The following is a 25,461-nucleotide window of genomic DNA, read 5'->3' on the forward strand; positions in this document are numbered from 1 at the left end:
TCTTAAAAAACTGTTTATTAAGGTAGAGTGGCATTCTCTTCTAAAGATTGTGTCCTCTAAAGATTAAGGACAATTCAGAAATGTATAATACATATATGTACAGAAATGTACATATACAGGAATGGGGCACCCCTGGCTGGCTCGGTCTGTTAAGTGGCCGACTCTTGACTCTGGCTCGGGCAGGATCTCACATTTTGGGTCGTAGGATGGAGCCCGGTGTCAGGCTCTGTGCTGACTGCACGGAACCTGCTTAGGATTCTCTCCCCCTCTCTCTACCATTCCCCCCTGCCTCTCTCTCTCATGTTTTTTTTTAAATGGGCAGGAACATGTATTAGACCAACCATGTCCAAATACTGACAGCGTACTTAGTATTAATTCCTTAATTCCTTTTCTAAGCCTGCTATTACCCTTAAACGTTTTCAAAAAAAAGAAAGTTGATATAAAGAATAATAAATAGGATAATGTAAGTTATCTCAAAAAATTATATTTTAACCCTGAACTATAAGCTTCTCAAAGGGAAGTGATTTTGATCTCTTTATCCGTAGAAACTAGCCAGTGCTCGTCAATCAAAAAGGTTACTGAGTATAGGAAAATTTAAGTATTAAAACATTTAATGCACATCCTTACCTTGATTGTATCTTTATTTTATACTCTATAAAGTTGATTTCATTTATCATTACTCTATAAAGCTAATTTCATTAAATGTCTTTAATTCAAGTAAAAGTTAAAGGTATCTTTTGGAAATAACAAAATAACCTCCAACATGTTATACTTCTGATTTACTGACTGCTAACAGGTCATTTTTATTAAGACCCAGTAATAGGAATGAAACAAGATCAAAGAAAACCTTTATTCATTTTAAGTATAACATAAAATTTGTTTCTAACAGAACATAAGCTATTTGGTAATGAAAACTAATGCAAAACTTGTAATACTGGGACATTAAAGTTTCTTTTGGCATTAACACTTTTTTATGGTACAGAATGCTTACAGTCAGTAGAGATGAGTACTTCTTAATAGATTCAAACAGATATGTAGTAGAATACATGTGAACTGAGAATTTCTTAATTCAGTCTTAACTACAAAGGCAAGTATCTTTATCTATAAAATACTGCAATTCAGAAGACAGTTTTTTATCCTATATAGAATTTTCCCATATAGCATGGGTTCCTATCCCAAATTTTATAATACAAGCACATAATATATTTTGATTGCATATTTAATACGTTGCACATTTGAAAGAATACTGAAAAAGTAAAGATTAAATATAAAACTAAGACACTGTAACAAAACAACACTGAAAGTAAAATATAGCATGGGAAATGGAGTAAGACATATATGTGTTTAAACTAATGGCTCTGACCCTTATAACTCATTTATTAAACAAATATGTACTGAGAAGCTAGTGTATGCCAGGCACTGTAGATGCTACTTTGAATAAGAAAGTCTAAGTTCTTGGTCTTCTGGAGACTACATTCTTGTAGAAGGAGGGAGATGAACAAGGGAACAACAAATAGATGATTAGGGTGCTAAAACCGACAGTAAGTACAGGATCGGGGAGAAGGTGCTACTTTTGACAGTTTTGTCGGAAAAAGACTCTCTGAGGAAGGAATATATGAGGAAAAGGGAGGAATCAGGAAAGACTCCCAAGTCTATGCCTTGACCTACTGAATGATGGTGACACTCACTGAGATGAAGATTAGGGGAGGGACCTATTTGCATGGAGGAAATCAAAACTTATGTTAGATCATCTTAGTAAACATTCAATTGGGTAGTTAAACAGTGACAGGAATGGTGGGTGCTCAGGGGAAAGGTCTCAGATAAATATTTAAGCTAAGATCGTATTTAAGGCCATGGAATCTGGATGAAATCCTTTAGGTAGTGGATGTAGGTAGAAGAGAGGGCCCTCCAAAAGGGTGTTGTTAGAGAACAGGGTCGAAGCCCTGAAGTAACCAGTGTTTAAAAGGGAAAGGGAGGAGGAATATACAGCACAGAACACTGGGAAGGAATGGAGAAGTGTTTAGAGGAAAATCAGAAAAATGGGGTATTTTGAGATGAAAGAAGGGAGATTCAAAAAGCAGGGCCCGGACATCTGTGCCGAATGCTGCTGGGTTAAAGATGAGAAAGGTCCACTGGATTTGGCAACATGAAGATCACCGAGGATTCTGACTAGACTGGAGAAACTGAAGAGTACATGGGAGTCTTTTGAGGAGTATGCTGTGAAGAGAAGTGAGACATGAGCAGTAGTCGAAGTGTGCTGTGGGGCCCAAGAGAATTCAACGAGGGGGGTTCCAGATTATGTTTGTAAGCTGACAGGAATAATCCAGAAGAAGGGAAAATAATGATGAAAAGTCATGAAAAATGATGAAAATAATGAGAAGTCCTTGAGAAGGCAAGAAGGGATGGAATTCGGAGCAAAATGAACTGACTGGACTTTGAAAAAAAAGGACATTTCCTTCATTCTAGCAGAAGGGAAGAGAGAAAGATGGGTAAAAGTAAGAGAAGAGATTAGGTGGTGGAATGATTACCTGTGGGCAAGTTGCTTAACCTGATAAGCTTTGGTTTCCTTAATAATAATGTCTTCTTCCCTGAGCTGTTAAGATTAAATTAGATAAGGAATGTAATAAACAGCAACTGGCATATTGCCTGGCACTCAGCAAATATATTTCAATACATATCATAATTATTAATCAACATATCTGACTGCAGACAGATGCAAAATCATTTTAGAGAATAACTTTCCAAACAATACAATTAGAATAAAGATGAAGTCTATATGGTATTGAAGCCTGCATTGTTTCTATTCCTTTCCAGTAATTTCATTTAAAACTGGACTTGACTATTCATGTTCCAGAAACAAACTTTTGTGGGCAGCGTCACTTTAAGATTTTTATTTTATTAAAAAAAATTTTTGTTAAGTTTATTTATTTATTTTGAGAGAGAAAGCATCAGTGGGGGAGGAACAGAGAGATAGGGAAGGAGAGAGAGAATCCCAAGCAGGTTCTACACTGTCAACACAGAGCTCAATGCAGGGCTCAAACCGAGGAATCAATCACGAGATCATGACCTGAGCCTAAATCAAGAGTCGGACGCTTTAATGGATTCAGCCATGCAGGCGTCCCTAGGTTTTAATTTTTTTTAAAGAACAACAAAAACTGAAAAAAAAATGTTTGTTTTGTGCAGAAATTTTCTGTGGACTTTCAAATCCAGAATTTTGGGGGGCTTACGGACTAATGGTCTGATACAGATTTAAAGTTGTAGAAAAACAAAGAAACAAACTATAGAACAGTCTTCCCCACAGATAGAGTCTAAAATTTTGTTTTAGCCTCATTTTTTTCACATTCAAACTATGATGTTACAGTGAAAGTACGCCTAGATAGGCTTATTTGAAAACATAATAATTCTAAGAGAACTAAAATTTTAAAGTTCAACATTTCTACCTTATATTTAACACCTGCTGAAAAAGGCCTTGGGCAGTAAGGCACCTCTCTTAAAATTTTCAAACCACTCCTTTCCAACCCCCCCTTTTTTTTTTAAATTTTTTTTTTAATGTTTACTCATTTTTGAGAGAGACAGAGACAGAATGCAAGTGGGTTGGGGCAGAGAGAAAGGGAGGCACAGACTCTGAAGCAGGCTCCAGGCTCTGAGCTGTCAGCACAGAGCCTGACGCAGGGCTCGGGCTCACGAGCTGTGAGATCATGACCTGAGCCAAAGTTGGATGCTCACCCGACTGAGCCACCCAGGCGCCCCTCCAACCCTCCTTTCTTACTGTGGTATCTAACAACTGGTACTGTCCCAAAAGTGGGTCCTCTCTCGGTTTTATCGGGAGATGTGACTTTACTGCCTCCAATTTAGAAATATTCTGAGTTTCAATACATTTTTAGTCATTGTTTTTATGAGAGTTATGTAAATCAATGAATGGATGTTACACACTATTGATTTATCCCAACATTTTGATTTTTATGAGACTAGAAATACCTTGTCCTGTGAAAGCAGAAGTCCTGTGACTTCAATGATGAGCAACTAAAACCAGCTTTCTTTTATATTTAATTTAATTTTATAATATATATATATATGATCTATATAAATACATAATATTAATAAAGTACATATATCAATGGCTATCATCTAAAATGGCCTCTAAGTGTGAATTTCTTGAGCTATAAGTTCCAGTTGCCAACTACAAAACAAGACCGAAGATTAAAGGTGTGAGTGAAAGAAATTTAACATAGATTAACTGAATCAAATAATGCCTCAACTGAGAGATTTCACTGTAGCCAAAAATGAAAAATAAAAAATGTAAGATTTTCTTGTACTTCAGAATGAAGATATATGTATTTAATAATGTACAAAATTCAGCTTGCTTTATGTGATTTTTAATTTCCATTGGTTTATTCAACAGATATTTATATATCACCAGTATGTGTAAGGACCCATTTGATGAGATGGTTCAGCAGATGCTGGTAACAATGTTATTTTTACTTTAAGGACAGCTCTTGTAATGTAGGGATCAAAGTTTTTGAAATCCTTTAAATTCCATTAAATACTATAGACTCAAAAGAAATGTATGCAATCAAAAGTGAAAAACAATGTTCTAACCTATTAAATAAACTCATTAGGTACAAATTTATGTTGAAACGGAATACACAACATAATCAAAGTAATAATAAACCAGCTTGTTATTTGAGGAGGAAAAGAGGCTTGGTCTTTCGAAAGCATTAAAGTAGACCCAATTTGAATCTCAACGGTGGTACAGATCCACGTGCACCCACCGCTTCACCCCTCCTCCCCAACACACACACACCTTTCTCCTCTCAGTTTATTAAACATTCTAAATCTTCCTCCCAGGTTTGGCTTTGGAACCACTTACTTGATAAAGTAGGTCACTTAAAAAGGAAGAAAGCCCAATAAAATGAATTACAAAGACAACAAGATTAAATTGATTGCGCTGTTTTCATACATTGTAGCTAAAATTTTGCAAATATGCAGTTGGCTGTGGTTTGGCATTTAACAGCATGCGATCAGTAAGAAGGAGGAAATTTTATTCTCATTAACTGTTGCAGATTTACTGCAGTGAAAAAGGGCTATGTAACCCGAGATGTGACAGTACAGAAAGATCAAAGCCATGGACTGGAAACTAAATAAACCCTCTGGCTACTTCCTGCAAGGAAAATTCACTTTGGCAATGTAAAACAGAGCCCAGTTAAAAACTACTCTCAGTTTTATGAGCTGTCATAGCAGCTCAAGTGGTTTGGACCGGCTGAGTTTAGAACATTATATTTCCTTGTTTTTGTCTTAGATACTTCTGTAAGCAGTTTTATAGACCTTTTTTTTTTTTAAAAAAAAAAACAAAAAAAAAAAAAAAAAAAAAAAAAAGGCAACTCTTTTCTTTTGGTTGAAATTGAGAAGGTAACCCACTCAACTTATTAAAGCAGGCAGGTCTTCATTGCACATTCTTTTCTCATTTACTACAGTTTAATATTTTGCTCTTAGATTTATTTGGCAATTATAAATATAGTTTAATAATTCATCTGCAATCTATACAATTCCTATTCAAAATAAGTGCAAATCAGTTTACAGAACCCATATGGCTCATATCTGAGGGGTGAGCTATTTGTAACAGCACATCTGGAAGGACTATGGGCAATATGGAAAATATGGGAATTAATTAATATTATGTTTAAAAACCTATAGGCTCTAGATTTCATGTTTTTTAAAACAAATAAAAATATTTGGTTTAACATTTCTAACCTAAGGAATTTTTTTAACAATTGTTCATAAATACTTAAATCACATGGTTAAATCAATCAAAACACAGATGGGTTACAATAAATCAACTTTAAATTAAAGAGTATCTCTGAGTTGAGGAGTAAACTCAATATCACCAAATCCAGATTTACAGGAAATAAAAGACATGATGTGTTTTCCTCTCTTATTTTTTTGGAGGGAGTGGTTGTGTTTATCAAACAAATTGCTTACGGTTTTGTTATTCTCATTAGAATGTCAATAAGCAAGGCTTTATAATGGCAATTTACATCCTATTCCCTTAAAAAAAAAAACTTTTTTTTTTTTTTTTAAATAAGTGCATTGTTCACAGGTCAAACATGTCACAAAAGCAGTCATCTTTGCTTATGGACTTCCTATTTTCTTTACATTTAAATTTACAACTAATTTTTATATATTTGTATAGTCAAAGAAATACAATTAATACATATGAAAATATATAAACTTTAGCACTAGATAATCCTTCTTAAAAGGTGGCGATATAATTAACTTCCCGGCCACGACTGGATTAACTTCCATGTCATTTCTTCTAGTACAAAGCTACACCATAATTGATGTGTTAACATTTTTATAGGATCCAGTCGTAGTCCGATTACTTTTTTTATTTATAGACTCAGTTATGCTGCATTTCTTCTAAATAAAAGTCCTAATAAAGTGACAGTAAATTTCGTTTTCCTTTGGAGCATCTTTGGGCCTTATATACAGCTAACACGTATTGCTCAGATCACCAGACTGAAAATTACCACAAACTTAACGAGAGCAGTTTTGTTGCCAACTTCTTCTCTTGCTTCTAAATTTCCAAAGGAAAGTAAATCACTTAAAATATTTTTACAAGTCAGGAGTATAATTTCTCTAGGATAAAACATCTTCCCAAGTTTCCAGAATTCTAAGCCTTGAATTTTGGCTTGTATTTCTATATTTCAGTAAAGTTTACAATTTGCTAATGCTGATGTGTGATAATCTAATAAAAATCTGGCCTTAAAAGTTATAGGCCCAATTTACTAATAAAACCTAATTCAATTCTCCTTGGGAAATGCAAATCATTAGTGTCCCAGCAGCAGAATAAGCCTTTGTTTAAGGCTAGGAAGACTGTTGTCTCTATAAAATGTCTACACAAATAAGACAATTAAGACTAACATATGAGGATTCATATATAGGTAGAAAACAACAGCATCATGTATATAAACATGTACATTAATTAGCTAAATAAATGATTTGCATGAGATATTAACCCTTAGAGACAGATTATTTTGCTCATTTCACCCTCATTTTTTATATGATTGGATTCTGTGGAGAACTTTTATTTTGTTTTGTTTTTATTTTTCTTTATTCTGTGGAGAACTTAATGAACTAAGAAGTACTGAAGAGAATTTAACAGTAGTTAAATTACTTATTAGTTCACTATTAATTACTTAAGTAATTAATTACTTAATGTGTTCATACATTTTTAGCAACTTGCCTCCAAGCAATCTGAAGCATCAGTTTGCAATCAACTATGTGAAATATATGAAAGCAAAGTAGGTAAACAATGTTGTGCTGCACAGCAGAAACTACATATCTTACTCTGAATTTTAATAACATTTACTCTAAGATACTATAAAGCACAGTTCACTGTTAGACTAATAAATCTGCCTGCCTTTTGGAGGCCATACTGGTATAATAGTAAAGGCTTCACTATTTTGGACTACTCCCTTAAAAATCTCTAAGCCTTCATTTCTACTTTTGTTAAAATAGAGACAGGACTACCCTTTCCCTTATCTACTTCACACACTATCCATGATCAAATGAAATACATGATGATATATACATAAGTGCAAGTTACTATTTTTTGTACACTCTGATTTAGACCAAAAAAAAAAAAAAAAGCCTTAAACATTTTTCCTTGAAACTTTTAGGAGGCTCCTAAGACATGTCACCTCCTGAAATAAAAAAAATATACTGGCAGAATGGCTATGTATTTAAAAAGAAAAGTGCAATTTAGTGTAATACAAATTATGTTACAGCCCGAGTCTCATAGTGTAAAAGTCACTTATTTGCATTGACTTAACGTTCCCATCAGAACTGTGTTACACAGCTATTGCATCTTGTGTTCTCCTGTTTTCACCATTCCACAAGCTTAAGAGTAAAATTTCATTACCTTAGATATAATTTTACCTGTCACATAGTGTTATTTCTTATAAATGGTTTAAGAAATTTTACCATATTTTCTGTTTGGTTAATATTGGTGAAAGGAGGAAGAACTTAAAATGACTAGGTATTAACACTGATTACTAATCTTGAAATACATGCTTACATATATTAAAAACAATGCTATTTGGGTAACTTAATACAATTATAATAAAAATTTTCACAGATCTAGATATTTTTAGACCAAATAATACACCCTGAAACAGAGCAACTTTCAAAACTAAATAGAATATTGTCTGTTACCCAACCCCACTGGCTTCTATAAAGAAGTTCTCCTCTAACTGTTTTAATTATGATTTAACATAATTGCATTTAAACTGAGAAGCAACTCTTGCAAATATCTCCAACTAGATACAGCTAAGGACAAATATTAGGGACCTATACAAATGTGTATGCCAAGAACAGAGTCGATAAAAGGTATAATAGTGCCTTGTGTATACAAAGCATTTAGTAAGTTTTTGTTTTTTAATGTTATACATTCTTTAATAATAGGCTTGTCTTAAAATGAAAATATGTTTACATATTAAGATTAAATCAGTGAGTCTATTGTCATGTTTTATACATACAACTGAATATAAATAGAACGACCAAATACTCCAAAAATACCGTCAACTTTCACTACTAGAAATCATAGATGTGGCAGTAGTATACTCACTTTTATGCTACCAAAACATTATAGGTAAATAACATTTTTTTAAACAGAATTTTCTATAAGGAAAAACCAAATGAAAAGCTCTCTGTGGTCAATTCTTTAAAAAGTGGAGAATTTAATGTAAAGTGATTATCTATTGCTAAATGGATCTGCTTTTACCTATTTTGACCTTTATATTTATGCTTTTTAAAAAATTTTTAATGTTTGTTTGTTTTTGAGAGAGAGAGAAACAGAGCACGAACAGGAGAGGGGCAGAGAGAGAGGGAGACACAGAATCCGACGCAGGCTCCAGGCTCCGAGCCATCAGCACAGAGCCCGATGCGGGGCTCAAACCCACAATCTATGAGACCATGACCTGAGCGAAAGTCGGACGCTTAACCGACAGCCACCCAGGCGCCCCCTTCATATTTATGCTCTTAAATCAGAACCCTGGAGTAATATAATCTAATATATGGATAATATCATGTGACACAAAAGCAGCTGCTAAAAATAACATTCACTCCACAATTAGATAGGTGTACACTACACTCACTAAACTAAGTGTATTTATTTTCTTTGACACACACTCACTTTAAAAGGATTTTTTTTTAATGTTTATTTACTTTTGAGAGAGAGAGAGAGAGAGAGAGAGAGAGAGAGACAGACACAGAATCTGAAGCAGGCTCCAGGCTCTGAGCTGACACCACAGAGCCTGACACAGGGCTCGAACCCACAAACCACGAGATTGATCCTGACCTGAGACAAAGTCAGATGCTTAACTGACAGCCCCCCAGGCACCCCAATCACTTATTTTTTTAACAGTTCATTTATCTAGTATTTATTTTTTATTGATTCATTAAGGATAAATTGTTAGAAATGAAATCACAGAGCTAAAGGAAGTGAACAATGTTAAGGATCTTGTTCTTGATTACCAAATGCATTCCACAAAGGTTTTATCCATTTAAATTCCCACAGAGGTGTATCAGAGTACTTATTTGCTTCTATGTGTGGGAATTAGTATTAAAAAAATTTTGGCAATCGATAGGTGAAAATGGAATTTGGTTGCTTTATTTTGTAACCACCATATCTGGAAAAAATTACTAAAGTCAGGAGTTTTTTTAAAGGCTTCTCATAAATGTTCTCCTCTGGGCAAAATTGATAGGAAAAGAAATCTATAAATAATAATCTATAATAATTTTTTTAAAGTTCATTTTTAATGCTTATTTATTTTTGAGAGAGAGAGAGAGAGAGAGAGAGAGAGAGAGAAAGACACACACACACACACACACACACACACGGAATCCGAAGCAGGCTCCAGGCTCTGAGCTGTCAGCACAGAGCCCGATGCAGGGCTAGAACTCACCTGAGTGGAAGTTGGAAACTCAACCAACTGAGCCACCCAGGTGCCCCAAGCTATAATAATTTTTGATAAAAATTTAATAACACACTAAATAAAGCAGTATTTTAGTTAATGATTATCTTTAAAAGATTTCATAAGTATATACCAATTCATTTCGTTCCTAAAATACTGCTGAACAAATGGATGGTCTCAATGTCTATCAAAGGAACTACTTCTAGGAGGTTCTTTTCATTTTCTTTTGATCCTTCCATATACTTTCTATACTACTTACTCAATAATGAAGATCACTAAAACTTTATTAGAATGGAAGAGTTTGGGTTATCATTCAAAATTGATATCAATTTTTATAGGCATATTTACATTCTTCTCAATAGAAAAGAACTTCCTGACTAGCCAAGTGAAGGGTTGTAACAAAGACAATAATTTGATTTCTCCTTTGAATAACTGCTTTGAAATAATCTCATGATATTCAGTTCTAAGCGTAATATGTAGTTCTGTGAACACCACACAATGCCTTTTAGATTGAGAACATGTCATTTTGAGGTTACTCTTTTCAAATGAAAAAACTGGCTGAATGGCTGAGCATACTGGCCTTAGAACTAAAGAAATTAGCCTAATTTTCACATGTAGAGTCCCTGTCTCAGGAAAAAGTTATACATTTAAAACCGTGGGTAAAAGATCTTTTTTTATATATTGAGAAAATAATTTGTCAGTTCTATTCAGGAGGATTTTAAAGTGCAACTGCCATTCCAACTGTGATTTAATGTTTGAAAAAAATAAATTAGAACAGAATAAAAAATGTATATGTATAATATATAATACACATAATGAACAGAAAGTTAATGTCAAAGGATGCTAAGAAGGGGAGAAAAAGAGGCAGGCTACATAAAATATGTACAGAAAATGAAAGTGTGAGAATCAGATGCTCAGATAATGGCTTTGACTCCAGTGAAATGGTCAGTCAATGACATCAGTGTGCCAACCACAAAGAAGAACTCCAGGCCTGAAAAATATTTTTCAAAGCCCCAAGGAAACCTAAGCAGTCTCTGCAATTTTTTTTCCAGTTTATGAAAATTGGATTCCTATAAAAGAAAAATGGACCATTTTTACTGCAACAAAACCTGATTTGTAAAAGCTGGAAGCAGTTTAAAAATACTCAACATGAGGTTCTTGTTAGTCTTGAAAAGTAAGAGTTATAATAAAAAAAAACGGTCCAAAAATATGGTAAGGATATATTGTATAGAAGGGGGAAAAAAGCTAGTCCTACTCCTATTATTTTTAATTAGCTTCAATAGCAAGTTCCACTTTACTTTCTAACACCAGTTCAGATGTGTTTGGGGGGAAGATTTACATCTAACCCTCTGGGATTGGCAACTCTATAGCTAACCTGAGAGCCCTAATGTATTTTGCATCACCTCCAAGTGTTGGGAAATTCTGGCGCCAAAAGGTTCAAACTGATAGTGACACATGTCTAAAACCCAGGATTTGCTGTCCAACTGCCAGTATCTATTTTATCAAACATTCAGTCTCCCCTGTAGAACAGGATAGATGAGTTTAACAATTTTCACTGTTTCCAATTAAACTGCCTTGCTATATTACAAAAATGCAGGCATTCAGGTTAAGAAGGACCTCCTGACTTGGATTTTGAGAAAAATACCAATTTAAATGGTTTAAACGATTTTCTAAATCTGGCTCAGTGTCCCCATTTTAACAGATTTGTCCTATTACTAAACTTTGTCACTTTAGGAATAAAGGGAAGAATTTTTCTTTGAACAATTAAAAAATTAAAACTTTGCATCATACAAATTAGAAACGTATTCTCTGTCTTTCAGGAACTTGGGATCATGTACTTTACCTGAACCCACTGAAACAAACATATAAAACCACAAAGACCGAGAAGCCGCGAATACTGGTTGAAGAGCGTGCTTTTGCTTCATGTTCTCAAACCATTAAAAACAATAATAAAGATAAAAACTCACATTTTTTATATTAACTGTAAAAAAATTCTTCTTCCAGGGGTGCCTGGGTGGCTCAGTTGGGTAAACACCCGACTCTTGATTTCAGCTCAGGTCATGATCTCACGGTTTGTGAGTTCAAGCCCCACACAGGGCTCTGCGCTGACAGCATGAAGCCTGCTTGGGATTCTCTCTCTTCCTCTCTCCCTGCCCTTCTCCTGCTCTCTCTCTCTCTCTCTCTCTCTCAAAATAAATAAATAAACTTAAAAAACAATTCTTCTTCCAGGTAACTTGACAGTGCTTATTTATCAAACACATGTGATAAAGAACAACAGGGAAAGAATTTGTAAGTCATCTGGACAACCTCCCTGATTTAAAGGGACCCCCCCCCCCAATAGGTAATGTTTCCTCTCATTCAGAAATCAATCAAGACATTACACTTTCATAGTTAACCCAAATTCTTCATGTTGCCCATTAAGTCTGCATATTCTCAAGAATCTTTCCAATGGCGATGAAGAACAGAGTCCAATAGCTTCTGTTAACATTTTTTTAAAAAAAATCCTATTTTGTTTAAAATATTCCTAGGGGCGCCTGGGTGGCGCAGTCGGTTAAGCATCCGACTTCAGCCAGGTCACGATCTCGCGGTCCGTGAGTTCGAGCCCCGCGTCAGGCTCTGGGCTGATGGCTCGGAGCCTGGAGCCTGTTTCCGATTCTGTGTTTCCCTCTCTCTCTGCCCCTCCCCCGTTCATGCTCTGTCTCTCTCTGTCCCAAAAATAAATTAAAAAAAAAAAAAAAAATATTCCTATTTTGTTAAAGTAAAAAGTTTCAAAAGTAGTATTGTAAGTCAATGTTATTTGATCTAATAGGCTTTAAATTTACCTATTGGATATCAGAAGCTGAAAGTAGCCATTAGTTTAAAATTTCACATCTGGGACATTATGCAGCAAAATTATGCCAAAATATGTGAATAATTATGTAGCACTTTAAAATACTTAAATCTCTGCAGAATTAAAAAGTAAGCCAGAGTTAAGATGCATGGTTTGTTACTATCAAAGAAGAGCCTACAAATCCTATTAAGATAGAATCCTAACCAACCAAAAATGATTGAATAAAACAAAGTAAATGATTCCAGAGCAGGTCAATAAAATAAAAAGCAACTATGGGTATTTGGCTATATTGTATACTTTCTCTGTATCTCTGCTGATACAACTGAGTCCCTTTTTATTTGATCTATTACCTATTAAAAAACTGAGGAAATTCATTGTAAATTATTTCTTCTGGAAATAAAAAGAGAAAATGATACAGTTATGTGATTTAAGGCCTAAAAAATTACAAAAGACAAGAGATGAAAGACTTAACTTTCTCAGGAGAAGTTCTTTTTACAGGTCAAACAATTCTCAAGTCAAAATGATTATAATAAATAAGTAGTTCACTCTTTTGATTTGAAAAAAGAGTCTACAGTAAGTTTTGTTAGCTAATCCTTTAAGCCAACATTACTGTGTTGTGTCTTTTATGATGTAAAAGAAGCTACTTAAATATTTTTGCCCTTGAAAAGGAACTGAAGGTACAAAGGTAAGAGGATTCCCTGAAGTCATGTTTTAAAAAAGTTACTAACAGAATTGAGGAATAAAATCCTGAAATCTTTGAACAGTGTATAATTTATTCATTGGGTACCACCATCTCTCAAAAAATTTTCATTGTTTTATAAAATGACCATTTTTGAAAACCAGAAATGAGAGATTTTGCTGAATTGAGCACAGAAAGTTCACTGTTTTGACTGCTCAATTTTAATGAATGTGTTCAGGTTCTTAATCATATAATTATGTAAAAAAAAATGAAAGCAAGTCTTTCTGAAATAAGTAACGTATGAATAATACCAGTCTGCTTTCTTTAGACTGGCAATATCTGCAGGAGATACCAAAATAATGTTTTTGTTCATAGTGAACAAAATAGTGAAACACATATGTGCCATAGTGAAACAAATATGCCAGCATAATTAATCTTGTGATGCTATCGGCAAAAATCTTCAATATAAATAATTAGGATTATATACCCAAATAATTTCTTCCTTTTCCAATTATGTTTCAGAAAACATTTTTACAGTGAATTGTCACATGATCGAGTATAGTAGTTACAATGATTAAACAGAGCCTCTATTGAAATAATTATAGCTAATATAGACAGAAACCTCAGAAGCAATCAAAAGCCCTATGCTTTCTGATGTTTAAATATGTTTAACTTTTATGTCCTAAGGCAAGGAGTTTCCTACCATGACAATCCAGTCACCAATGAAACTATTTCTGAAGTGATATTATTTATTTAAAATCCACTACAGAATACTGAACTGTATATAATGTTATATCACATTTCATGTAATACTCCTATGTTTTTCCACCATGCTTTTAAACTTTGGGTCACAACCATCAATGAGCTGTGAAATCACATAGTTGGTTGCAATCTGCATTTGAAAAATGAAATAGAATAGGATAAAACAGAATTCCTTCTTACTATCATTAAAAACTTTTGTCTTACTTACAGGCATAGGTATATATATGTATATAAACAAATATATATATGTATGTGTGTGTATATATTAATATATGTGTATATATATGTATATATATACACACACATATATAAACAAATTTGTATGTGTACACTAAGTTGCAATATAAAATGTATTGCTTAATATGAGTTGTGGTTAAAAACACATACACACACACACACACACACACACACACACACACACACACACTTAAAAGTCACTATAGTATGCTGTGTTTTCTTCCAAATTAGGCATCATGTTCTACCAGAGAGAATATAAGCTTTGAGACCTATAGACTGGAGTTCAAATTTTTTCTCTGCCACCCTACCTGTGATAGTTGGTCATTTAAGCTAAAATATTAGAGCCTTGATTTCTTCAATTGTAAAATGGCTATAATAATACTTGCTTTAAAACATTGCTGTGCAGGTTAAAGTAAATATGATGAATATTCATAAAATAGATTACACACAGATGATCAATATTGCTTGCAGTAATAATTATTGGATTAAAATGGCTTACTATACGTGATCATTAAAAATCATAACATATTGGTCACAACTGCATTCTTTCATGTAAAAAAATACATTAAACACATCCTTCAAAGAGAAAATAATTGATATTAATGAAAAGTAGAATTTTAGAAGAGGAAATTAAATCAATAATTTAAACAAAACCCCAAACATTCATCAAACCAGTGTAATGTGAAATTTCAACAAACTATTGCATCTCTAGGAATGATAGGAAGGAGAAAATAATGTACATACTTTCTGATAACATCTGAAAAATCTATGATACCAGTAATGAAGTAGGATATTTGCCAGGGGAATCTTTATTATAACTGTAAAACAACACTGGCATGCCATATATTTCTTAAATATTTTACTTGAATACCATGCAGGGAAGAACAGTCTTTAATTTAATCAGCTTTTAAAGTGATGTTTGAATAATTATTAAAATACATGAATCGTGTTCTTGTATTTTACTGGCTTTGGGGAGCACTTAGGGAAACAATCCTAGTTCATTAATTTGGCAAAAGTATTTCAATGGACAGCCTGTATTTTCCAAAGTGATGAAGCATTTTTATTTTCAGATCTGCCATCTCCATTTTTTAAATATAAAATGTGACTTCATAAGTTAATTTAAAATAAAACAAGCATGTTCTTGAAAATATTGAGGACTTTTTCCTCTTTAATGAAAAAAGATAGAGAAATGGGGAGTGAAGAGATTTCTAGCCTTTCAAAAACAAGGGAGGCACCATATATTAGATTTTTCTTGGATGACTATTTACCTGCCAGGAAATGAGTGCTGCCCAACTACATCTCCATTTTGAAGGTGATAATCATTGAAGAAATCTGGACTTATGGCTCCTTCAGAGGCAATTAATCCATCTAGAAAGAAGGAAAATTGGTAACCAGTGAAACATATTTGTAGGGAATAAGAAGGAAACTATTCTATCAAGCAACAGAAGAAAATAATCTATATGTTTAATCTGGAAAGAGAAATGTTAGCATGACATGCTGCTCTCGCTGGAAATATGAGCAAAAGACCATATACACTTAAGTGCTCACAACAACGCAGCACAACTGAACATTTCTTGAGCATTTACTATGTGGTAGTACAATACTAGCATGGAGATAAATAAGACAATCTCTGCCTTCAAGGGACTTAATAGTGCTTGGAGAAAAAAGAAAAAAGATAAGGGGTGAGGTAAGGTAGTATGGGACAGTAAGGATGGTCCAGGCTAAGAGAAACAAAATGAATACAGACAAGGAGACATTAAATAGCCTGGTGTCAGGGGTACCAGGGTGGCTTGGTCGGTTAAGCTCTTGATTTTGGTTAAGTTCTTGATTTTGGCTCAGGTAATGATCTCAGCGTTAGTGATCAAGTTCGAGCCCTGCATCGGGCTCTGCACTGGCAGTGTGGAGCCTGCTTGGGATTCTCTCTTTCTCCCTCTCTCTCTGCCCTTCCCCTCCCCCCTCAAGATAAACCTTTTTTTTAAAAAAAGAAGTACAATTGTTTTTTGTATAATGATCTTGTGTCTATAACCTTACTGTACTCATTCATTAGTTTTAGTAGTTTTTTAGTTTTTAGTTTTTGAGTTCTTTTTCTTTGCTTATAAAGTGCTTCTTTTCCTATATCTAAGTCTTTGTTATTACTTCTTGTTGATTTTAGAGTGATACTACTTTCTTACTTGCTCCAGTCTAAGCAATAAGATAACGTACTATTGATAGAATGATGAATAAGTTAAGAATAAGAAAAGAATTTGAGGAAAAAAGTTCTAAGTGATGGCATCAGGACTATCGTAGGCATAGAACAAATATATTTCAGTATATGGCTTTTTAATAATTATCTGAAAAGGGCTCAGGCTTTTTAAAGTTTCCTTTTCTGAAGTATTCTGGGTTGTTAAGTGACCTATAGATAAATATTGGCTAGGTCATACTCACAACATTGTTTATAAACCTGGCACATAGTAAGCAAAATTGTTTAGTCACCGGATGATTATTTTACACCTACCAGTTGCATAAAACACTTTACTAGGTTCTGTGGGAAATACAAAAAATTGCAGTTTCTGTTTTTAAGAATTTTAGATTAAGTGAAATGTAAGACAAACACTTAAGATGCAATTAAATAACACATTTCACTAATAAATGATATACAACAGGAATGAATGTATGTACTGAAAGTGCTGGAGGCAGAGGAAGCTAAAGAGAGATTACTGTGTTCTGCACAGGTTAGAAAATCTTACTTGGAGAGGAGGGAGGAAGCAGTATAACTGATTTGAGTCTTGAAAGATAGGTAGCAATTAAATGACAAAATCTGTTTGAAGAGTAAGGTTACTACAAATCAAGTGAATGGCAGAATTAAGTAATAGTGTCGGCAAATGAATGAATGAGCTGATTTGTACTTCCATATGACAAGTATACTTACTTGTTACATATACCCATTTGTTACATTCACAAACTAAAGATTTGTATTATTACATAATTGTTGAAGTGTTAATATCTTTGGTATTTCTCTTATTGCTTTAGTAAATTTTGAATGCTTAAGAGGTAGCTTAAAAGTATCTAATATTTAGTCCAGTTTCTCTGTCCTCTAAATGTTAATAAATCAAAAAGACCAGTTAAACACAAAAAGTTATAAAAAAATGAAATTATGGAAAACGCCAGGATACAACAGATTGACAGTTAACCAGTTAAAAAAACAATTTTATCTGGATTGAAGACTTCTCAGGAGCATGGCCAAAATTAACAAGGGTAAGATCACAAAAATCAACAAATTCCTCTGTTAAATTAAAACCAAATAACTGAAGATCAAGGTTTAAGAAACCTGCCAATTTCAGAGGAACATAGCTAAGTAAAATGCCAAGATAAAATACATATCACACTTTGAAAATGAATACAAAGATATTCAGCCTGCCAGCAGAATAAAAGATTCTAACACTCAGAAAATAAATACAAACAATAAGATACTGGAATTAAATTTTAAAAGTTTATACTACATGACCTAATGAAGTAAGCCAGATTAAGAAGAAGAAATTAAATGAAAAACTGTTGTCAATTTCTCAACATCTTCATTTTGACCCGGAGCTCCCATTGTCTTCAAAGGGAAAAAAGAGTAGCAAAAGGCTAAATGGAATACAGGAGACTACAAACTGGGAGCTCATCAAATAGAGATCAAACTAAAAATGTCTGAGTTTAAAGATCAGTCAGCAATTTTATAAACCCAGAATACAATAAGGATGATATAATAAACATGACATTATGTAAGTACGAAACAGTAAATTTATACCTCTGAAATTAATTTCTAAGAATTCTAGGGCACAGCAATTCATTCAGTAAACTATAGCTTCTATTTGTGCCCTCTAATGCCTTAACAAAATTTAGGCAGCTCTGATAATATGGGCAACCTTTCTTTACTAGAATGAGGAATAAAAATTAAATTACACCCTAAATAAATAAAATCCTCAACTCAAACACCTCAACTTCTTTGGAAGTTGGAACTTTGGTAGTTTGGAGCTACCCTATTTGTTTCTCAGCATTCTGCATTCCAAATTAATTCTTTTATAGAAAAGATAAAAAGGAATCGTATATTCTTGACTCCAAGTCCAGATAAATCTAAGAGTGCCCTTCCAAAGCTCCTACTCTAACACTGATTCAAAGATAGCAATAAGGAGCCAAAGAATTTCAGGTAACATTTAAACTACCAGAGAACAAACAGAAGACCGAGATGATCTACACCAGAGCACTCTGTAAGCTGTAGAGCATTATACCCATTTAGGTTATTAAATTATATGAAACCTTTTAGACCACAGTTATACAACACACCTTTCTGAGGTGCTCCTAGTAATGATGATAATAGGACTATGAGTAAAATGGAGTAGGTACTGGAACAAAGATGAGATCTAAGCACATTTATTGTTAGCACAGGTAATTTATGAACTTTCTGATTTTTGAAAGTCAGTTAAAAAACTGACTTATAGACATTGTGAAGAAAGGTAAAAAATACAAAACCTCAATATCTTCTTATATATTGTTACTAAAATAAACTTTATTTTTTTAAGTCAAGAGAAAACATAACATTGGGCTCCTTAGTGAACTAGGCAAAAATGAAATTGTGGCTGTGTGGCAGAAAATAGGTATCAGTAATGAAGAGAATGAGAAAAAGAAATGACTAAAATAAACCATAACTTATTGGGCTATACCTGATAAGAGATATCACAAAAGCTATGAAAATAGTTTATATAAAATATTAGTATAAACTATTATTATAAAACTATGGCTTTACAATAATCCTGAGATAGAAACAAAGTACTGTCAACTTCACATTCCAGAAATATATCCACATATTAAATGCTAAGAATAAGATTCAGCAAACTGATAAACAATAAAAAGTAAAAAGTCATTTAGAAATATGTAGTAGTGATTCAGCTTTATAAATAATACTTTCTCTGTGGGTAAATTTGCTTTCAGCAAAAAGCAGCATTTTCATGATGGAAGAGGAAATTACTCAGCGACTATAATCACAATAATTCTAGACTCTAAAGAAAAAAATACTGTAACTAAAGGAGATACTAGATTCCTATTTTCATAGGACAACAGCAAGATCCTTTAAAAAAATAAAAGCAAGAGAGAAACACATATTTTGACATATTTAACAGTTTGAAAATATAGAAGGCAATACTAATGACTAGGAAGCAGCAAATGCTATTTCATCTTAAAGTGAGAGACAAGACCCAGGGAATCACAGGTGATTTAGCTTAACCTCTGTGGCTGAAAAGCTACTAAGGCTGCTTTTATCGGAAACCCCCTACAGTTCCATGGAGACCAAAGACTTAAATAAGATGGCTCAAGCATTCAAATGAATCTGCAGTTTTACAAATTTACCTGATGTTTCTGAAGATACAACCACACACAATAAAAGACAAGAGGCTGGTATTATCTAAATTTTAATGACACATATCGAGAGAGAGCACAAAGACTCATTTAGCTGAACTATTCATGGAAAATGAACTAGGTAAAATAATGGACTAAAATAATACAGATGGCTTGATACGAGATCTTTATCTTTAAACTCACAGCAATGTAATCGCCCTTATCAAATGTCTACCATGTCATCAGGCTACAGGGATTTAAAAAACAACCATGAGGGTATCTAATGATAATATTCCACTTCTCATATGCTTAAATTTGATTTTTTTTCCATCAGCTGTGGCTATTTCTAAACTTCGATATATAAAATATATATATATAATTCAGATCTCCCACAAAAGCAGAAGTTGTACATTTTAATTATAAAACACCTCAGAAAAATGTTTATGATTTTCATTTTAAGAGGTTAATGTAAATGAATCAATTTTGGGAATATAGTATAATTTTTTAGAAATTTGTCCTGAAGTTCTAATTATACTAAAGCAAAGTTGAATACCGAGGTGGTTTCAGTTGTGGAAACTAGTAATCGATTCACACTGAAAACTAGCTATCAATCTTCAAAGCAAGAAACCTGATTCCAAAACATTCTGATTCCCGTTAACAAAAAAATTTATATCATATATATTTTACATCATTTCACTTCATGAATATCTGAATATGTAAGGAACAGCTGCTTGCTATTACTGAACTAAGACATTCTGGTTGGCTGAAATTAATGATCTACTCCATCTGGTTTAAAACACAAAGCAGTATTTCATAACTACTGTAGAGTTTGGTTAGGAAGAAATTCATTTAACTTTTAAAGTAAAGTATCAATTTTACAAGCTTCTAGTATCTACATCAAATATAAAAATAATATAGTTTATGGGCAATCTGCACAAAACAAAATTATGAAAATAAAGTGTGAATGAATACATAGCAGGGGGAAAAAGCAAGCCACCAATTCAGACATAATTACTTTGATGCTTTTTATATCCAATCTGCTACAGATCTTAATTAGAAATCCTTTCTTCCTCTCAACGAAATGACTTCAATGAAGAAATATTAATATTGGCAACAGTGCAACACTTCAAAAACCAGAATATGCAAGAGCTTACCAGTCTTTGTGCCAAACTCATCCTTGGAAAAAGGCAGCACAGCAGAATCAACAAAGTTATAATATATGCATGATTTATGTAAAAATTAAATTTTACCCTGAAAACACTAGCAGAGTTCAAAGGAAAAAAAATATTACTGTAAAGTGTCTAAATCTTCCCAACCAAGCAGAGTTTATTAGTTCAAGACTAAAGCAAACCCATGGCAAAATTAGACTGTGCAAATGAAATACGTTAGAAAACAAAACATAAATTAGTTAAGTTACATATTTAAATGAATACAGGATACAGAAAAAATATTACATTTTCAACAGAGGTCAGAAACCTTGAGGATGTCATTTTAAGTTATACATTGTAGAAAGCAATAAACTAAGAGTAATTAATTTTCCTAGGTACAACCTTTTTTTCTGGAGAGCACATCCAAGACTAACTGGAAAAAAATAATGGTGAGTTAATAGGTTTGTATGGTGTGTATGGATGGTACTTCTGAAATCATTCGGAGAAGTCTATTTATATATCATAAGAAGTGCTTCCAAAGCTTGGGAATGAGCAAGGCTGGTAGACCAAAATCCCTATTTATGGCACACAAACTGTTTAATTTTGCCTTGGTTACCGTCTTACCGGAGTTATAGAAAAGGTCAGGTCTTTCGAGAATATCTCCTTCATGGATATATGGCTCAATTCGATCATCACCATACAAGTACTGCTCACTCTCATCCATCTGACGGCTCTCTACCATCTCTAGCCACTGGGAGTTATGCCAGCGGAACTTTTCACTCTGAATTTTCTTAGCCCATTCTTCATCATATTCCTATTGAAAACAAATAGTCAAGTATTACTGCATAAGCTTATAAAGTTACTCCCTTGGCCCTCAGATAACAGGTTATAATAATAATTTGGAGAGTCTTCATTTGGGTCAGAGGAAACATTAAAAATACCCATTCAGAATTATTCTATACAATAATCAATAAAACCAATTAAAGACGTATGTTAAAGGCGTCTGTTTGAATTACCAATTGCGAATGGTAACGGCAAAAACTGGAAAAGTTTAAACTTCACAAATTCTCTATTACTAGAATTTAGGTAAGCAGTCAGACTTCAGCTCCCAAAGAAATTTGTGGCAATAGTTACCTGTAATGTTAGTTACCACTAATGATAGGTGGTTAAGCATCAAAATGGTATCTTTCATGATACCTTATTTTACATAGTACTTCTTACTAGGAAAGAAAGCACTTGAAAAGAATGTCTCCTAACTACTGAAATGGTTTACCATTAAAATAACAGATTTTAATTTAATTTTGTTTCAACCCCAAAATAACATTATCTTATTTAGTCATAATTATTTCTTTAAATGTCTGTCTCCTCCTCTGATCATGAACTCCCGAGGAGCAAGACTGTCTTCTTCACTGCTGTATCTATATAATACTTGTTCACAGAGAACCTCCTTGGTGAACATTTCTGATATAGGCAAGTTATATAGGCAAGTTATTATTAGCTACAGATCAACCTATCTAGCTCCCTACTTTTCCCAAAGACTGTAGTTATTCTGACTAGTGTATTCACTTAACAATGAATGGACAGTACCACTGATGGCATAGATTAAAAAAAAAAAAAAGATTTCAGGTATTTCTTGTCATTATAACTCTAGAGTCTTAGTTTTAAATTCCTCTGGCATATCTTTAACATTTTTGTTTATAGTTACCTAAAAGAGTTGGAAAGGTACCACGCAATAGTACTGTCCTCCAACAGTCAAGATGACCATGATAATTAACAGATGGACCAAATACACATTGTAGTTAAATAATGAGCAATTTTCATAGAAAGCTGAGGCTCAAGTAAAAAACTGTCATCATAGAAGGAATTTCTGGGATGTCCTAATTATTAAGCTTTCTTTAACTTGTTTTCATGTTTATTTATTTATTTTGAGAGAGCGCGCAAATGATCAAGTGTGAGTTGGTGAGGGCAGAGAGAGAGAGAGAGAGAGAGAGAGAGAGAGGGAGAGAATCCAAAGCATCCTCCACACTGTCACTGTCAGCACAGAGCCTGACGTGGTGCTCAATCCCATGAACCATGACAGCATGATTCAGGCTGAAACCAAGAGTTGGAGGCTTAATCAACTGAGCCACCAAGGTGCCCCTAAGCTTTCTTTTTTGATAGTTAAATATTAACATTCCTATTAGTTCTCAATCTATTTCCTAATATAATTATTTAAAATTTAATTGTATGAAAGAGCGATTATAAACATTATTGTATTTTATTTTAAAAATAAACGTATTAATCCACTCGTTATAATTTCAATATTTAAATCGCTTAAGTTTTTACTCTGAGTTAAATCTACAATTTTAACCTACATTTGAAATTGACAATTTAGATATAAACAATAAATTCTAAATCCAAATGCCATCTTGTTGATATGCTTACAGTGAGTAGATCATATCGTATCATCTAAATATAATTTATACAATCATTCATCTACTGATCACATGTAAGTTCTTCTGATAAAATGACATAATACACGTAAAGCATTTCGAAAATCTATATTGAAAACACTTAATGTTAGTCAATACTGTTAATTAATTGAAGAAGGTACATTAATTGAAGTACCTAATTAACTGAATTAGGTAGGTACTATAATTAGGTACTATTAATTATCATCTTTTTACAAATGAGAAAATGAGCTCCAGAACACTGAATTAACTAGATCAAGTGCACACTGCTAGTTGTGGCTATTACAGCTTTGTAAACCTTGGGCTGGCAATGTGAAAAAGGCAGAGGATAAATGAGTATTTGTCAGGGTCACTGTAGAATGGATTCTTCAGTAATGAGAATATAATAAATGAACTCCACAGTCAACTTTCAGCTCTAAGAGTCTATGAATGTGTTGAGTTGTTGACCAAGCAGTGATAGGAGAGAAGTGGCTCTGGTCTGGTTAAGTATATTACATAACACATTATATTCTCAATCATGTGCTCTCTGACCTGGCTGTACATAGAAGGATGTTAGGGAAAGAGGGAGTTGAAAAAATAGTGGCACAGTGATGTTGTTACAAGCAGTTTCATTGGCTACAGTTTCAGTGGTTCACTTTGGGTTTCCAAAATTAGACAGAATACTAAATTGTGCTAATTATGTAGTATGAGCAGTGTGATTAGCTTTAAAATAATTTAGCCCAAATGCTAAATATAATTTTGAACCTCTTTAAAATTCATGACTTCGCAAGAATACTTTTTGGTTCCCTATGTAGCACAGTGAATGTATTAGTTGCAAAGTTGGCTGCAAAAATATATTACTATCATATTAGAAGTGGCTAGATGATTTAAGAAGAATGATCACATATACTTACAGAAAAAAAAAGGATGAACTTATTGTCCATTAAGGTAAAAAAATTTAATGCATAAAAAAAGTAAAATGGTATTTTGGGGAAGAAATTCTCCATACTAATTGGCTTTTTTTCTAAAAGATAAGTTAGTTACAGGTCATCAAAACTCCCAGAATATGCCTTATAATATCATTATGCCTTATAATCCTATTAAATCTACATTAAATACTGGAGCTAATTTGATAGGTACTGTTTCTTTTGTGAGTACTAGTTTGTTTCACTTGGCAAGAGGTATGAAACTAACTTTACTTTTTAAAAATTTTTAATGTTTATTTTTGAGAGAGGGAGACAGAGCATAAGTGGGGGAAGGGCAGAGAGAAAGAGAGAGAGAGAGAGAGAGAGAGAGAGAGAGAAAGAGAGAGAGAGAGGGAGACACAGAATCGGAAGCAGGCTCCAGGCTCTGAGCTGTCAGCACAGAGCCTGACGTGGGGCTCGAACTCACGAACGGAGAGATCATGACCTGAGCTGAAGTTGAAGCTTGACTGACTGAGCCACCCAGGCACCCCGAAACTAACTTTATTTTGATAGAAATACTTTAAATCTGATTATCTGAATGAAGAAGTGTTCAAGAAAGATGACAGAAAGATGTATGACTTAATTGTTTTAATTTAGGTTCAGGCTTAAGGATTCCTAGTGTAAGAACAGGATATAAAACCTAGTCAAGTGCTCAAAACATATTAAAATATGGGGTTTGCTATTTTACTGAGAGTAAAACTTGCCTCTTACAAATTTCTGTGAAATGTTACAAAAATAAACATAATTTAAAAAGTAAATTACATATCCATAAAGTGTATTTAATCTAGTAAATAATGCTCTGCACAAGGGAAAAAAAATCATGCTTATTCTAGGCATTACTATTTTACATGCTCCTCATAAGATTTCCCTATTCTAATAAAAGTACAGTAATAAATGTAGAAAGATGCTATTTTCTTCACAAATGCCCTGCAAACTTAAGCCTCTTATCACCTTTCAAGCTGAGAGCAATGTTCTCATTAATGAGCCTACACATACAAGGTTTAGTTTCTAAAATAAAAAAGACCACCTATCCACAGACTATCTATCCATTTGACAGAAGTCCATACACACAAACCAAAAATATC

General features: G+C 33.4%; 1 protein-coding gene across 4 annotated transcripts in view; it reads right to left on the reverse strand.

Moving 5' to 3' along the window:
* The window catches only part of KIFAP3 (kinesin associated protein 3), a 353,458-nt gene that overhangs the window by 15,287 nt on the left and 312,710 nt on the right, over positions 1-25,461 (reverse strand). For all 4 annotated transcript variants that reach the window (XM_049633903.1, XM_049633900.1, XM_049633902.1 and 1 more), the window contains 2 exons: positions 21,607-21,796; positions 15,751-15,850 (listed from right to left, as the gene is read on the reverse strand). In XM_049633903.1, coding sequence (XP_049489860.1) covers positions 15,751-15,850; positions 21,607-21,796 — 290 coding nt within the window. The remainder of the gene's footprint in view (positions 1-15,750; positions 15,851-21,606; positions 21,797-25,461) is intronic.

This window comes from Panthera uncia, chromosome F1, assembly GCF_023721935.1.
Source record: "Panthera uncia isolate 11264 chromosome F1, Puncia_PCG_1.0, whole genome shotgun sequence".
In the NCBI taxonomy this organism is placed as follows: domain Eukaryota; kingdom Metazoa; phylum Chordata; class Mammalia; order Carnivora; family Felidae; genus Panthera; species Panthera uncia.